Raw genomic sequence first — 18,620 nt, 5'->3', positions numbered from 1 at the left:
CGATCCAATTGTTTGCCAGTCATATTGTATTTTTGACACTAGATTTTATCGAATCTGTTCTTGTTCAATATATTTACTTACATTGTTATTATGGTGATATAACACCTTGAATGTGGAATTTAAGTGTCCCACACTTTGTTTACTATTTTACTGTTATTTCACAATCTGTGTAAGGTGCAATATAAAAATCCATTTCTCTCTTCACAGAAAATTAATACCAAGCCTGTCTTTACAAAATTGGAGAACAATGTCGAGTGCATCCTTTGAGTAACTTTAGTAATATACTGTATTGTGTTATTAAATTTGGAAATTCCTATTAATAATAATAATAATAATTGTAATACTAATACTACCACTACTTATAATAATAATATACATAATTTTTAGAAAATTAACTTACCTTGTGTATTTCCTACGACCCCTCTAGAAACAATCCCAAATTCAGACAATTCTTTGTCCTCTTGTTGTTCCAAAAATTGGGCGAACAACGTTCTATAAAAATAAATAATGGGAACTACTCTTATGTTGGTCTGAATATGTTCTAAAGTAAGTATTTATTAAAGATTTTTAAAAAAAAGTAAAATTAATTACCACATATTCTCTTTACATGTTTTTGTAATTCCTGAATATCACTTGTAGTTCAGAGCTTTCGACCCTCCTCTGGATTCTCAGTCGCGGAGGACAAGGTCAGGACAAGAAAAATTAAAAAATCAGGAAAAGTCAAGGGAATGGATTTAGCAGCATAGAAGGTGCAAGAGTCACCTTGTCAAACCTGAAATCACGCGTCAAATTATGAGAACGCGGGTTGCAATATGGTGAGAGTAATTTGCGTATTCTTTTATTCACTAGTGGAGTTTCCAAGTCATGCTGACGTTTTCATTGTTATCCTAATGCTGAGCAAATTTCGTAATTACCACTTCCCATTTATCACTTAGTCAACACTTTTCTAAATTTAACGTTTTTAAAATGAATTACCACTTGTTCATATTATATTTACACATACGAGTATCTAGGTTATCATAGCAATATAAACTTAACCTTTATTAAATATGAAAGACAGCATCTGTCGAACAGCATAGAAAAGAAATAAAAACAAGCAAAAGAATTAGCAGAAGTAACAAAAAAAAAAATCTTAATAATGTCACAACTGGCCATCTTGATAGAATTCAAGCCTTGAAAGAAATCAAATATATTTACTCATCAGATCTCTCAAACGTAAAGTAGCTCTGAAAATATTCCACAGGACTGACACCTTGAAATACAGTAATACAGGAAAAATAACACATGCTAGTTAAGACAACTTATTATATAAAAACATGGGCAAACCAACTCACCTGGACAATGTAAGAATTTCGTCATAAACCGCCTGCTCTTCTTCAGTGAGTTTTACTTTAAAATTGTGGACCTCTCTAGTGGGCAAACTTTGAAGTGCTCCCTTGTGCTGCAGTTGCTCTTTTGTACGTCTCAGCATTATACTTTTCATAAGTGTGTTCAAACGTTTCGCTCCCGCAGCATTCTTGTTATCAACGTATCTTATCCACACCTGTTTTTATTTAATCACAGAATTTCAAACATATTTAGTTGTTCTTGATAGTAAATAATATACAGAATAAGCAATGAAAATATCTTCAAAACATCAATAGTGCAGAAAGTTTGAGAAGGACATCTAGTTACAGTCTAAGTAATCGTGCTTATCATAACGTTTCAAAAGTGAAAAATTATTAAAACGTCCACTTAAAATACAATTTCTATTCATTTATTTATTTAACTTTGTAGCAAAGCAAACAGAGTTAGCCTAGATTGTTCTCCGACATATTCCTTAAAAAATAAACTAAAAAGAAAAAATAAATAAATTCACTTCATAGATACTTATATGAAGAATATAAAAGTTCGATTTTAAGTTGCTGAAGCATCTTAGTTAAATGGGACATATAACTAATTTTGTGGTTCAAGAGAATTTTCCCTGATGTTACTACCATATTTACGCAAATCTAAGACGCACTCAAATGTAAGACGCACCCCAATTTTTGAAGGAAAAATTGAAAAAAAAAAAAGTCCTCGAATGTAAGACCCTTGGTGAAAATGAAAAAAAAAAAAAAAAACTATACTGCATTGAATTAATGAAAAAAAAAACAAAGATTAATAAACAGTAAAACAAATAGTATGTTATGGGAAAATAAAGAAACAGTGAACTTACTGCTGGAATTTACGATATATTCATGTGCATCTGCTGGTATTTTTTCCTAATGTAATCACGGTACAACACTTGTTTGCGTCAGTTTTATAGCAAACTATTATCGGTATCATATTATACCAGTATGTATATTAACTGGTATATCATACCAGCATGTATATTATACTGGTATATTATACCAGTATGTACACACACACACACACACACACACACACAAACAAACAAATAATTATTCAGCAATTATTTAAACTTGTTTCTTTTCTTTTGTTTTGTACTCACACTCGCAGGCATCGGAGCGTCTAATGGCATTGAAAATAGCTACTTTGTAGACCAAATGAAGCACAAAAGGAGGCTTTGTAGACCAACCCGCCTCTGATAAGGAACTTCACAAATCAATTTTCAGTCATAATTTAGAAAATGTAACATTTTTTAATAGTGATTTACCCCTACCAATATGTCAGTTCAGACCAGAAATAAAAAATATATTTATCTATTTTCCAATCTTCACAAATCATTAAAGACACTTTTAATTTTCGAACATATATAAAGAAAGCTGAGGGACAACTCAGCTGTAAAGTCTTCAACAGATCAAAGCTTTTATTTCTGGTCCTGGATGGGGATTGGCGTTTTTCAAAAGATACCATAACATCATTATCATTTGACATCTCAGGAGCATTTATATATATATATATATATATATATATATATATATATATATATATATATATATAAAGAAAACTTTGCACTTAGATAAATTTCAGTTCTTTGACTGTGCATTAAAGAACGATGTAATTAGAGCATTTTTCTTCTTTTCAACATTTTTCTGAAGAGCTTGAATGTCCTTGTGCTCTTTGCATTCCTCTTCTTTCAATGACATGACATCTTCCAACATCCCTTGAGCGATTTGTGCCTCCTTTTTTAAGAGCCTTCCGAAGTCTATCTGTGGCTTCATCAAGCAGAGAATTTGCAGAGTCTTTGGTCTTACTATACTTTTATTCACTAAGCTGGGTTTGAATTTCTTCTATGTTCTTCTTAGCACTTCTTACATTTTCCAGTTTTTGCTGTTCTGCTTTTATTAAATATCATGTGGATGTTGTTGTTATTTCTTAACATTGAGGTTATATATACATGTACAGTCAGGGACAGAAAATCGGGCACTCCCCGTATAACTTATACGAGGAGTGTCCGACGTTTTTGTTCCTGATTGTACATGTATTTGACACTTGTGTATCATTGTATAGTCACGTAGACTCAATAGGTGTACTTCATTTCTTTACTCATGAAGACTGGAGATATGGATTTTATTTGCTCGCACACATCAGTTAATTGAAACTTACGGAATACATCACCTTAGAGAGGAAATTCTCTAATCGAAGGCTACACTGAGGCCATGCTCGAATTTACACTGTGACATAGCGAAAAGCATATCTAATTCTTATATTACTTCAATTTACAACTAATTAAATTAGGATTCCCACTTATTTTGCAAGTACGAATTCCCTTACTTTTCCAGATCATGATTCATAAAGTTCCGATTCTACATGTAATGTAAAAAGGCATCTATATTTAACTCTTGCTACGGGTTGACTCTGCATGAACACTTATATAGTCGTTAAGGCATAACATCATTTTTAAGTCGGAATGATAAAAATCTGCTGTAGCGAAATAAAGGTAAAGGAACTGGATTTGAGAAGTATAAATCCATACTTAAAATTCTTTTACTTTTCCAGGTTTTTGAAGGTTTCTATGACTATGATCAAATTCTATGACTTTGGAGTTAGACGAATTCCTTCACTTTCCCGGTTTACTAGGTCGATGGGATCCTTGTTAAATAAAGAGACGTGGTAACCTGTTGCAAATTCCTTTGTAACTAACAAAAAAGGTAAGATAAACACAGAAGGGTCTCCCTGGCAACCTCCTTCTGGGGAGACAGAAATCCCTCCCACACAAACACACACACACACATTGACTATATTTATTACCTTGTGTTTATATTCATCATCATTATTATTTTCTTTTCTTTAATTACTAACATTTTCTAGTACATTGGCCACAATCCAAACAATATAACTAAGTAAGGATAAAAAAAAAAGACTTAGTAGACTAATGTTTAAAAAATAAAGACTGATACAGACTTTGGAAAAAAAAAACTTTTAGATGAAAAAGGACTCGCTCCGATGCTTGCACTCGCAGAAACAACACTGACACATTATTGCTCATTATCTGTTTCCTCATCGGCATCACTATCTTTTCCAATTTTTCCACTTTTGATAGCCAAACACACATTCTTTACAGAATCGTGACTACCGGGATTAGCAATTTTTGGCAAAACTCCATCTAATCTGGCCTAAATTCGTATAACTCAAATCTAAGACGCATCTTCAATTTGGAAGCAAAAAATCGACAAAAAAAAAAGTGAGTCTTAGAATCGTGTACATACGGTATGTTTCCTTTTCCTTCTTGTTATTTTTCAAACTTAACCGAGCTTAACTACTAACACTTTTTTCAACTTCGAAGTTTTCCATTCTCATGCATAATGACTGTTTTCATACCATCTTGATATGTTAAATAATTTATTTATCACAAAATTACTTAACAATGAGTCAAAATCATAATTAATGTTGAAACATTACACTATATATCATTTCAAAAAATGACAAATTTTAAGCAAATTGGCTCACACCTATTACTCTTATAAAAAAAACTGATCACTTAGTATAACAATTAGCTCCTAATGAGTTTCGAGAATACACGCACACAACGTGAGCGCAGTAGCGTACAGTAAAAATAGTCAAGTATAAACTTACGTGATAATTATTAAACGGAGAGCATCTGAGAAAGCAAAGAAGAGCAAAGAGGTCCAATTCCTTATTATGAATAGGAGTTCCAGTTAAAGCCCATCTGTATTTTCCCTCCAACTGACAGACAGCTTGAGCAGTCTGACTACGATAGTTCCTTACAACATGAGCTTCGTCCAGTATTATCCTTTCCCAGCTTATTTTATGAAGCAGGCCCTAAGAAACAATACAAATACCATACAATTTAAAGCCAAAGACAGCAACATTAATAAACTGTATTATTTAAAGAAATACACGAATAACAATAAATATCCAGTGTTCATTAGACGCAGGGTTGTTTAAGTACAACAGAAATTGTGGTACCTAAGTGATCTGCTCTGAAAGGCTGAGCACCGACCTGAAAAATGGAGAAGTGTACTTGATAACATAGTAGTGTAGTTAACAAAGGTTTGGCTCTTTGAATTTCATATTCAGTGGACGTCCAGGTTATAAATCACTTGATTCGCAAACAATTCGGTTTAAGAGCGCACACACTCACATATAAGAACAATCCACGTGTCTATTAGTGCATTTGCGCGTTTGCCGTAAACGTGATCTGAGTGCCGTGATTAAAAATTACTTTTTTGTTCTTTTTCACACTTTTTGTTGTTTTCCAGTCCTCACACTGTTTTGTTTATGTTACTTATTTGCTCCTTTAAAAAAATAATGTTATTTCCGTTCTATATTCTTCATCCAAGAAAAATACTTAAAAATGTAAAAAATACATACAGTACCATGTTTGTATTGCTAGAATGAATCAATTGTATTTATATTAATTTCATGGAAAAAATAATTTTGGAATGTTTCAGTTTACAAACAGCATTATGGAATGGATTAAGTTCGTAACAAGGGTCTACTGTAATTAAATTATTCCAATTTCTTACAGTTGAAAAAGAAAGACAGAAAGAAAAATGGAAAGTATAAAGGATTCGTCAATGCGCTTTTCCTAGCGATTGTACCGAACCTTTAACTTACTTTGGATAAGTCTGTAACACAAGGTATAGAATTTCGCATGATCATTAAAGTCACAAAGCATGACACTTTAAATATTACTCAGCTGTTTTATTTTTTTTTTATTTATTATTATTATTATTATTTTTTTTTTTTTTTTTTGTATTTTATTAATGTCTTTATTTAATTATGACACTATTTCTACACTTGCTGCGCAACTTCCTTTTAAATTAATTTCGAACTTCTCAGCTATTATGGCACTATGTTTGTCATACGAGATAGAAGTTTGTGAGAAAACATTAACAAAAAAGACGTGGAAATGTCCGTTTGTATTATGTAACGTACCTGACATATGGTATGTGACCAAGAAAAATATTAAAAAACCTAAGTCCCTAAGGTGTTCAATCAAAGCTGATTGTTTGAGCTTCAATAAGAATCGACATAGGGACAATGTGACTTAACCTTTTTATTTACGAGTAACAATATGGATGAGGGTGATTGTGGAAATAATACTATTACATACTATATGGACTCTACATGCCGAAACAGTGACTTCTGGATATTCCTTCCGTTCGTCCAAATTTACGCACATATGGGCCAACCGAAATCAAATTTCAAACAAAAACTTAAAAATTTAAGTTCTTGCTTCTAGCACTAGAAACAAACGCACCTACTGGAGGATGACAACTGAAAACTGCAATTTGCCCGACAACAGATCTAACGATTTTATTTATATCCCACAAATTAATACTTCCTTCACAATCTTAGAATATGGAATGATATTTATCGTGTAAAAATCCATACGGGGTATTTTACTGATTTCGCTATCTCATAAATAAATAAGCAAATATATAAGTAAATTAATATATCAATAACAATTATACAATACGAAGTAATACATCATTTGTGATTCTACAAATAAGCATTCCCCCCCCCCCCAAAAAAATCACAAAGATTGGTACGAATGAAATCCTTTTGGACGATGTTTTTGGGCGAGGACTACAACGGTTTTACGAAAATCCTATAATAGTAACATCTATTTTCACTTTCGATCAACGACAAGAATAAGGAAATTCTATTGCACGTGAAAAAAAATTAGAATTCGAAATTTTATAATAATAAGTTGATAGGTTTCATGATTCGCACATGTTGAAAGAATGACTTTCGGATGTCCGTCAATCTGTTCGTTAGTTTGTTCGTCCGCATATCCAAACTTTAACGCCATACTATTCAATCTCGAAACCAATTTTAAACTTAAGGTTTTAATTAGGTCCTAAAGAGAAAGTTCTGATTTTTTCTCCTAAAGACTTACTAAGAGTCAAAATCGAAAACTGAGATTTGCTCAAAAATGGCTCTAACAATTACGTTATCATATTATCTACAATCTTACATTTCAGAAAGTATGGTGCACTGACTTCGATGTTTTGTTTCTATGATTTTCCTTATACTTTATGAATATTTCGTTAATAATGCGTGCTCTTTTCCAATTCGGATACAGTTCGTATTTCAAATATTTCATTCCCTGGAACTGCTGAGAACTTTTTCGGGGCATGCAGTTTTGAATAGTAAGTGCGTGAGAATTTCCTACATTTTATTTGATATATATATATATATATATATATATATATATATATATATATATAATGTAGGAAATATACATAAAAATTCGTAATAACACAAAAACTATAAATGCATTGAAAATATTAATTCAACTTCCAACATTAAAACGTAATATTCATTTAATATCAAACGTAAACTCGCAGAGAATCTGAAAAGAGAAAATATAACAACCTCTTGGACAAATACCAGTTCGTCATCATCGCCATTGAAACTTGTGGCTCCTGTGGTCATGAAGGAATAAACTTTATTAAAGAAGTTGGACGCCGAATAACTCTCAACACAGGCGACACTCGAGCTTCAGCCTTTCTTATACAAAGATTAAGTATGGCTGTGCAAAGAGGGAACGTAGAAGCGATGCTAGGAACGCTTCCACCGGGAAAAGCATTGGAAGATATCTTCCTTCTGTAACCACCCTCCCCTCACCAAATTCACGCAATTCCTGCTAATTAATAATATATAAAATGTACTTTCGGAACCTATGTTGCAATTTTTATAATAATGAAGTAATTTTCATTTAACATTCTATGTACAATGATATACCCATATGTATACTTATTTGCATGTAACTTTTTTAATTTTTAATTATTTATATCATGTATTGTGACACATTCAACAATACAAAGATGTTACAAAAAAAAAAAAAAAAAAAGTAAACTATATTAGATATTACATTACATACATTAAATTATAGGCATAATTCATAATTTAGTATTGGAGGTTGAGCTATTATGTTTAGTGTTCTCACAGGTTTGATGTCGACTTTGGTAATAACACTAATAATATTAATTAGGAAATTAGTAGGCGCCTGCTATTCCAGTGTGGCTACAAAAATAAAGTGAAAGAATTCCCTGACATTACCCACTTTTCCAAAACATTAAAAAAAAATTTAACTACATGTTGATGAACAACAACATTTAAGAATCAGAGTCCGATGAAATCAGTCCAGCTATCCACTGAGTATTGACCTAATGCATACGCTGATGTGCAACTTTATCAGCAATTTTCGTACACTCATAAGCATTTTCTAAACAATCCTCTTTGCGAATTAAATACATTATAATGAAAGCACAGAGCTCCAATACGTGTTACTATAGTCTAAAATCCTTTCATTTGTGTAATTCGTAACTTTTACTTAATGCAGAAGAACAACTCCAGGAGCCACAGTGGTTCACTGGTAGAGCGTTCCCTTATGAACGCGTTCCTTGGTTCGACCCGTTTCCGCCAAACAGGCTTTGTGGTGGACAAACACCGTGTACGTGCGTTTTTCTAGGATCCTCCCGCCGCTTTTATCATTCGATCATTAAGATCCATCTCATTATATTACTGTCTCCCATAGCCTTTATGCATAATCGCGGGACGTTGGGAAGGAAGGGGGAAAAAATGGAATTATGCATGCGTCGAAAATGAATTTATCTTGTACTGTTGATCGAACTGAATTTTGTGGATGATTTACGAAATATGATATTCCACTACACAAGCAAAATCAAAGTATAACACGCACAGCTGCAGAATAAGTTTGTTGTACATCGTTAGTGAAAAATACATATAGGTTTCTAAAATTGAAGTTACCAAATAAAAACCAAGCACTCGACTACGTTTGAAATCGTCTTGAAATTTTAATTTTTAAATGTTTTTAAAATGTCATTGTTAACAAATCGAAATTCCATAACTCTTAGCAGAATTGACTGATTTCTCAAATTTCCTGACATTTTCCTATTTCCCAGGTTTGTCGCCACTTAACCATTGTCTTGCCGAAACCGTGTGCCCGGAAGATGTTTGCAGCGAATGAAATATTGAAAAAATGAAATGAAATCTTTGAGTTTTATGTCCCACGGTTATGCCGGTTTAGGCTAAAGGAGACGGTGATGATGAGTAATGAATGAAATGGTGGAATGAAGAGTGGGAGGAAACGGGAGAACCCCGAGAAAACCCACGCACACGGTTTTTGTCCACCACAAAGTTCACTTGGCGGGGGCTGGGATCGAACCCGGGACCCCAAGCACCAGAAGTGAATGCTCTATTACTGAGCCACCGCGGCCCCGAATGAAATATTGAGACTCAGGTACGAATCGAGTCCGAACAGGAAAGAAACGTGCACCTCTAAACTAAATAGTTTCATTTTATATTATCATATTTTGCGGAAAACATTAAATCTTGTTTTCTTTTATTATTAATCCTGGAAATTGCCATAATCTACCAAAGGTGATTAACTGCTGGGTGAGTTTTCTTCAGACAGATTTCTGGAAACGGCTACCATAATTCTGTTCATATTTCAGTAAGAACAGTATGGGATGATTAATGATTTAAGAAATGAGAGCGAGGAAGATTAGTATGGTGGCGGAACTGTTTTCTTACCACTATAGAATTAAAAAAAAAAAAAAAAAAAACAATATTGCGAGCGGTGATTATATTCAATGAGAAAAAGCGGAAAGGCTATTACTCACCGTAAAAAGTATGTAGCAGAATGTTCTACATGCAACAGATAGCGCTTTCGGAAGATGCTACTTCCTTCATCAGCCTGTGGTAGACTTCAAAAAAGATTAAAAAAAAAAAAAAAAAAAGGATGGTTAAAAGGTTAGGATATGTAAAAAAGCAAATCTTCTGTCAAACGTTTATTTTTACATATCCTACCCTTTTAACTATTTATTAACAATCCTTCATGTTTTTTCTCCTTTTTGAAGTCTACCACAGGCTGATGAAGGAAGTAGCATCTCCGAAAGCACTACCTGTTATATGTAGAAGAAAATTCAGCTACATATTTTTTTGCGGTGAGTAATAGCCTTTCCGCTTTTTCTCAATAAAAAATAAATTTGTGTTTCTATACATAATATGACATACCTTCCTTTTGACTGAAGGTTTATCCTCTGGATGTTCGCCTTCTTTCTTTTTCTTAGGGAGGGGTCCCGCTTCTCGAAGTATCAGGTTATACGTTGTAATCACCATGTCATACCTCGCAAGCCTAAAAAAAATAAGAGAGCACTTGTACCTCACTTGAGTTTGTATGCATCTAAGATTTGAATTAAATATTCACTTTAAATAAATAAATAATATATTTACTATATAACCGTCACCAGGTTATATAAGTAATTTTTATGGACGCTCTGTATATTTTGAAAAGACAAACCTATCTTCGATTTATACTTTATTTTTGCGACGCAAATAATTTCTTCCTTCGATGGGAAGCGCTAATAACTCAATTTCTTTCCCACGCATTAGAACGAAAGAGTCTTTCATCGTTCACCAATACACATATGAGAGACGTTATTTTGCGGTGGAAAAATTTTAGTAAGTAACAAAGACCACATTCATTTTCTGAACTATGAAAATCGTATTTCTGCTACTTGCATACTTCAGTGTTTCTTCCTTACTCATTAATATGCAAAGACTACATTATATGATTGCTTGGAACTGAATTAACTGCTTTCTTCAATTACTTATGGAAATACTGGTAGGCCTGAGCAGACCAGGTGCTTGAACGTCTGACCGGCGCCAACCATATCGCTCAGTCCGTTCTTATCTCCACGTTCTCACATTCGAACTACTCACCTCTCCTCCTACATTGTCGCCAGTGAACTGTGAATTAACACAGATTCTTTCAACATTTAATTTGCATATCCATACAGGGGGTTTAACCTGATCACGTTTTAAAATGAACTACCAACACTGACCAGTTGGTCAACCCAGTTCGTACCTGGAGCACCTCAACTCGAGGTGTTTTCTCCGCGTGTCAATATAGCTAACACGTTCGTTGAATTAGCTATAGAATTAAGTAAGGGGCATACTAGTGGCACTTGTACAACGGTTAGCCCCCATTTAGTGAAGTTCTGGGTCCGCTGACCCAGTGCGCATAAGTAGTAAACGGGTCTTACCAATGTCTTAAATTATACATTGCGACTGTCTGTTTGTCCTGCTGGATACTACTGTCAACTTTTTACGGATTCTTCTCGCAACAGTCAGGAACTTACGTCGTGGGAATACCTTTGTTACCCCACAGTGCTAATCCCCATGTGCATTAGTTAGTGGTGTGAGAAAAGTATTTGTCGTGAACCCCAAATATAATATTTAATTCATATACATATATACGTGATACAATTTCAAAGGGCTGTAACGTCGTGAAATATGAAGTGTAATTTTATGTTTGTGGGAATAGTTGAGTGTTTGCATTCATATCAGTGTTTAGTGTTGTGATTGTTTTTTCTTCTTCATTTTTTTTTACACATAGTGCATTTAATAAATAAGCAATATTATTTTATTTAATATGTTTTCGCTGCATGTATGCATAGTATTTTTTGTGTGTCGTGGTCTGAGCGATCATCTGAATGTCCTTGAGGATTTTGAGACGAGACATCCGAACCTCTCGGTGCCTGATGCTTATCTCATTGTTGAGACCTGAGGGCGATCCGGGAAAAGTTCTGTAATCCCTTTTTGGAAATGTTCTTTAATGTCTCAACCAGGTAAGTTCAGATCTCCTGAAAGTACTTGGTGGGACAGAGGGGGGCAGAGCCGGAAAGCGGTTACAACTACATGTGATACAACCGATAATTAACGAGCATGACACCATGAAATTATGGTCCACAACATCACACAACTGTCGCCAAGTATCATCCCGGTAAGGAGAAGATAGTTCCGAGCACAAGCTTCTTTGGACGAAAGAGCATTCGCCGAACCACGTTAAATGTTTCCAATCATTGATGGTAGCGGTTTGGAAATTGCAGCCTGATGTTTTATTTTATGCAACTCTCGTCGGACTCTGATTGGCGAAATAGGCTGTTCCAGGTGCTGCATTTGCTCTGTGGTCCTTGGTAATAATCGTTTTAATGCTCGGCGAATCCCGTCGCTAAGTTTTATCTTCCGTCTAATATTACTCTTCGCCGATGTGTTTTTGCATGAGTTCTATAGGCCATCACCTTAAACACTGTTTCCCCCGCGATAATCCTAGCACAAGGCCATCTTAGATACACTTGAAACAACTATCCACAATTTGCCTCTTTGAAACTTAAAGAGATTTTGCATCACTACTATCTGTCCGTTTCATCATGCTTCCATTCTACTCCATTAGAAATGCTACAGATTAGCACATAACACACCATTAACAACAGCCAGGCACCGCATACGAATCAGCACTGTTACCACTTCATACATCTTACATGTTGGAATCTACAGGTGTTTCCATTATTTTGATTACTATCTGTATATATGTAGTTTGGTCACATACCCTACTCTTTTAGTTGACAACTTTTTTGAAAACCATATTTTGGAGATGACCGGATAAGCAAAATCTAAACTAAAGAATATATTTTTATCATTTTCATAGCGTGATAAAACAAGGAGAAAATCTACAAATTATCGGCGCTTAGAAACCAACTTTATTGAATGTCCATAATACATACGTGTAATATAGATACGAACCTCTTCGGATTTGATTCCCTCTCTTTACCATGATAGACAGTAACTTTTAGGGCACGATACTGGCAGCGGTTCTCTACTTCTTTTTCCCACTGATTGAGAAGACTCGCAGGACAAACTAACAACGTTCCCGAAGATTGTATTAACTCTTCTCCTGAAATATATACACATTACAAAATAAATAATATACACAGTAAAACAGATTTTTTTAAAACAAATAATGAAATGTTTACTACATGCTCTACAAAGATTAATGAAAACTTTTTAATGGAAAAGCAAACGGGACCATGAATGCAAACAAGTACGCGGTATCTTCAAAGTTTCAACAATCAACTCACTGTATATCTTAAGGAACGTAAATATTCATCGTCTCAGAAACAAAACGTCTTCACTGGGTCCCATGCTGTGCCGAACAGTTATTTAAGACACCTCACTAAAATTCTACCTTATCCATTCTACCTCATCCTCCCATCTTTTCCATCTACTCAAAGGTCTCTTGCCGCAAGTTTCTCTCACAGGTGCAACATAAACACTATTGCATCTCATGGTATTTGTAGAGTGACGTTTCCGGCTCATTTTAGGTATCTTCAGTGATATGCAACTATTGCGAAGCTCCGTATTCTGTAACTTTTTAAATTCACTAGTTTCTTAATCTCTTCTTGAGACAAATATTTTTCTTCCAAATTTTGTCGAAAACCTATAATTTCTACTCTCCTCTAATCCCCAGTAATTTCACCTCTATAAGAAATCCGAGTAGAATTAACGCTATAAAAGTTTTACTTTTAATTTCTTTGATAATACTAGCGACGAAAAGATAATTTGTTTGCAGTAATAATAATTTTCCAGCACTAATCTACCTTATTATTTCCTTGTTGACTTTTTTCTTATTTGTTACCACCAAGTGTTTAAATTTATTCACCTCCTTTATATTATTATTAATTAAGATGTTTCCATCCATACGATCTCAGCTTGTTACATGTATATTCACTTCGAGATCGACTTCCTTGCAGCAGTCTGAAAGATATTAGTAGTTTCTTGCACTTACTGCATCGTCTGTGTATACAAATGCTAGTTGTGTCCACTCAATTGTAGTCTTCTGATGCTATTCTACTTTTTTAATTTTCCTAATAGTGAAGTTAAAAGTATTTTGTATAAGACGTTCCCTTGCATCAGGTCGAAACAAATTACAAAGAATCGGAAGTCTTCTTTCTATTCGCATCTCATAATTCATTTTATTAAAACACATTCACCAGTGTTATAATTTGCGGGGAGATTCCGAATTAAATAAGAGAATGAGAGGAATTCTTAAAGGCTTTGAGTAGTTGAAGATCCATACTGTCATATTTTCACATATCTGTAATACCATGAAATGTGTATGTGTGGTGTAGAATATTTGGTCCGATGTTGATTTACTATGTCTAAGCCCACATTATGAGCACTGACCATTTCATCTACATAAATCCTGCTAAAACAAACAAGTTTAGTGTTCCTTTTCAGCACTGAGTCTATATAAGACGTGGACCTATAGTTTAAGGTAGAATTAGAACCACCATAGTCGTTCAATCTTTCCGACCGGGATTGAACCTGAGATCACGAGCATCAAAGGCGAGCACGCTAACAATTAAACCAGGGAGAGGGGAAGAACAAGATCTTGTAGCAAGTTGGCAGCAGCGATATTTTCTCGATAATTATTGTAATCCAGTTTCTACTTTTTCTTAAATACAGACATTGTTTTATATTTCCGATAAACTAAACCTTTATCAAATCTTAGAAGTTTCCATTCTCTGCCATATTAAACCATTATTATATGGATTTCTTTAAGATTGTTCTTCCGGCTTGAACATTAAGAATGGAATAGAATCAGATTCCAAAGATTTGTAATCTTTTTATAAACTTGATTCAATGTTTAGGAAAGACACTTTTTTAAAAATAATTTGGGCTTCTGCGGTATGTATTTTATGCTTTTTCCTCTCTTTCCACATGTACATAATACGTCATCAAAATACACCTTTCATATACCTAAACATCTCCAGAGGCAGATATGATTCTTCCATTTCCATCCGGAATCATTCAGTTGTAAGTCGATTCACTTTTCCAGGTCTATTAATGCTTTGCAAAAATCCCTTGTATTTCTGTTCTGTCATTTTCTTCTACTTATTTCCACATTCTTATATTTCATGTTGCGATTAGAAATACGAGATTTTTCGCACTTAGGATTCACGTAGCTTTTCAAGTTTAGTATGTTCGGATTCTGATGTCACTGTAATCTAGCCCATTCTCCTTGGTCATTCAAATATTTACACTCCCATCAGATCAAAACTTACGCTCTTTTACCCTGACGTATCCAATTCTATTATCCGCTGATTTCTCTACAATATATATATATTTTTCGATGTCTCCTCAACAGCAGTATGTTTCATTATTAGTTTCAATGGAATACAACCTGCAAAACTTTAACTCGTATTAGGAATAATTACCTGATATATCTTCTGGCCTTCGTTTTGTCCTTCATATTAAACCTTTCTCTGTTTAAGATTTTCGCTTTCCTTTATAACAGAAAGTTCTTGCGATGTCTTATATCTGAACATTACCACCATTTCCTTTGAGCTAGTTTTGTGAAAAACATGAATAAAAGTACTACTTAACAATATATAAAGACAGACATTTTAATGATTATGGATCAATCTTGGTTTTGGATTACTTTATGTGCACTTATCCTATTTATGATATACTTAAATAAATAAAAAGAAACAACACAGATTGCTTTCTATAACTCTGCCCACACGTTAATCACAAATATTCATTTGTCGCAATTCTCGAACACTCCCTTTTTTTTAGCATATATGTTTTACATAATTAGGACCCCCAGTGGCAAAGGTAACTGTGTAATGTGAGGCAAATGTCACACACTTAGTGATTTATGTAAGCAATGGTCAAGATAGTGCTAAGCATAAGCATTATGTTCATTACTAAAAATGCATATTGTATTTATTTAGTATTTATTTTATATAAATATTATCTTCGAGAATGTACTCGAAATGTTCACCTTCAACCTGTAAACATTTTTCAATTCTGCGATGATGTAAATCCCGAATGAGTTGGAAAGTTTCTTGTGAGCTGTTACTACTCCAAAATTACTCTCTCTTTAAGTCCTTCCATCCATTAAGGATCGCTGTTTGCCAATAATAACACCTGTGTCTATTAACATGACTATCTTTTTTAATTATAAAAAATTACTAAAGAGTATTTATGGATTACCATACACCACAAGCCACTAGCAAAATTGTTGTTGCTGATCTTTGTCATCCTCATGCGAATTCCAGAAAGATGAACTTTACTGGGATGGAAGGAATATATATAAAGAGTACATAAAAATATTGACTCACCGACTCTTATTTTCTTTATCAGGATATACTAACACTATTGTCGATGTTTCCGGATTGGCTTCGTTCTCCGTGTTCCACTTTAAGGGAGAAAAGCAACACTTCCTCTTCCTTCATACTATAGGTTCCCAAAGTAGGTACTGAAGCGTTTTAAGGGGTGATAGCGCGTTAAGACTCAATTAGAAAGACTTAAGGAGGTCTAGGGATACGTAGCTACTTATAGAAGAAATTAATAATTCTCGTGATTTTGCAAGAGGAAATCACTGAAAATTTAAATTCTGTAACACTGGCCATTACTTTTTCATTAATTTAACAACTGCAATAACGTGTTCTACTATTTACGTCGAAAATATTAAACGACTTGAACAAACGAAAAATTTATAATGAGGACGTTAAATTTTTTGTCTTGCAAATTGGGTGAAAGTCCAAAAAAGTTCGGGAACCTATACTTTAAAAAGCAACTGGCTAATTGTCCTACTAATTGAAAAACTGTCCAAATGCAAGCTACAATTTCACGACATTCACAATTTCGTCCCACAGTTGACTGACCTGAATTTCGTCTGTTAAATTTCTCTGCAACTGACCTATCTGTAGCTCTTGGGGCCTATATATTAACACTTCGATGACCCATTCATCTCTGTTAACTTCAATACATGTTAACCTAAATCCCATATATCTGCAGTACAAACTATCATAACCAATAAGGCTTCACTCTAAACCCCTGTGGTGTACAACTTTTGCCTTGTCCTGTAATAAATATCAATATTCAATATTTTGATCCACTTTTATCTGAAACCAAGTAAAAATCTATTATGCTTAAAGACCAAATAATTTTATTTAACAGATTGCATGTAAAGATTTCCAATGACTTGCTCCGGAATTTGATAATTTTCTCTCCCGTTTCTCGAACTCAAATTTCTGACTTTCTGATTTCGGTAATACACACCTTCTTTTGTAATCCAACTCGTCCTCTTCTTTTCCTTTTGCGGACTTTTGCTTTCGGCTTGTTCTTGTTCATGCTTTCTATGCAGCACCAGAGAGATCATTGTTAAGGTTTTCCCTAAACCCATGTCGTCAGCTAAAACACACAAATACAACGTTTTAACACAGGTAACTTGGCTACAATGAAAAATAATTTGTCTAGACGATATCCCACAACATAGTACAGTATATTTGTATGCCGCTAATACTAGCTTTAGATCACTGAGAATAAACAAAATATTTGGTAATGTGTTCGATGAAGGCAATGATAAACTGCGAAACTATAATACAAATTATTTTTATACATTGTGCTCTGGTCAGATTTTATTATTTAATATCAGTTACAATATCTTGCTTTACAATTATTTGTTGATATATTTCCCATTTTCAGCTTGTGTTATCTTTGTTAAAGATGATTACAGTCTCAGGACAATATCTGCTGTCCTTATTGCAATATTAAATCTGATGTTATGAATTTGTTGGGAATTCTTGTCCTGGACGCTCTTAATGCTACTAAATTCTAATCTACGACCTCTGCGCGATTTAAAAATTTGGATGCATTTGAGGATAACTTTCCACAGTACACAATATTTTCGAACATAATAAAAATATTGAAGTTTTCACCTAAAATCGAATATTGTTATGTAAAACGAAACTCATTTACTTTTAATTCTATAATTTTAATACTTGGAATTTGTGCAGAGCTCGTTATCCCTTGGAAATCAGGGAATAAAGTAAAACATACATACATCTTTGAAAGCAAGGTAAGTTATTATTACAGTATTATTCTAGCTACGTGGACATTTATTGTTGTCCTGGACGATCACATATCTGAGCTTTACCTCTCACGTTTGTGTCCCATAGGCTAAAGGAGATGACGGAGAATATATTGATGATGATGAATAGTAAATAATATTTTAAACAAGTTCCGACCCAAAGGATCATTTAGGGCCTGAAATACAACATATATGTATCTGATTGGGCAAAGGACGTACAGATGAACTGCCAGAAAGCGTAGCTCCTTTGTTCCTTTACCTACAAAATAACTGAAGTACTAGGATATATGGCTATGGAGGATTATTCGAGATCTACGGAAATACATTCAAACAGTAAGTAACTCAACGGTACCCTATTTGGTCGCTGTTAAAACGGGCTATCGATCTATACTTTGGTTTCCACTGCTGCAGGCTGGAGCGAATCTGTTAACGCAAGATTTACATGAGGAAATTCAGTATGTAAGTCGAACTA

The 18,620-nt window shown here is 34.0% G+C and overlaps 1 protein-coding gene across 3 annotated transcripts in view; it reads right to left on the bottom strand.

Moving 5' to 3' along the window:
• Nucleotides 1-18,620, bottom strand: part of lds (transcription termination factor lodestar) — an 84,768-nt gene that overhangs the window by 41,466 nt on the left and 24,682 nt on the right. For all 3 annotated transcript variants that reach the window (XM_081730502.1, XM_081730503.1, XM_081730504.1), the window contains exons 7-12: nucleotides 17,338-17,469; nucleotides 13,012-13,162; nucleotides 10,441-10,561; nucleotides 5,002-5,208; nucleotides 1,335-1,543; nucleotides 401-492 (exon numbers count right to left, since the gene is read on the bottom strand). In XM_081730502.1, coding sequence (XP_081586628.1) covers nucleotides 401-492; nucleotides 1,335-1,543; nucleotides 5,002-5,208; nucleotides 10,441-10,561; nucleotides 13,012-13,162; nucleotides 17,338-17,469 — 912 coding nt within the window. The remainder of the gene's footprint in view (nucleotides 1-400; nucleotides 493-1,334; nucleotides 1,544-5,001; nucleotides 5,209-10,440; nucleotides 10,562-13,011; nucleotides 13,163-17,337; nucleotides 17,470-18,620) is intronic.

Source organism: Thermobia domestica, chromosome 11 (assembly GCF_964235325.1).
Source record: "Thermobia domestica chromosome 11, izTheDome1.hap1.1, whole genome shotgun sequence".
Taxonomy (NCBI): domain Eukaryota; kingdom Metazoa; phylum Arthropoda; class Insecta; order Zygentoma; family Lepismatidae; genus Thermobia; species Thermobia domestica.
This window is presented reverse-complemented; position numbering and strand designations above follow the sequence as displayed.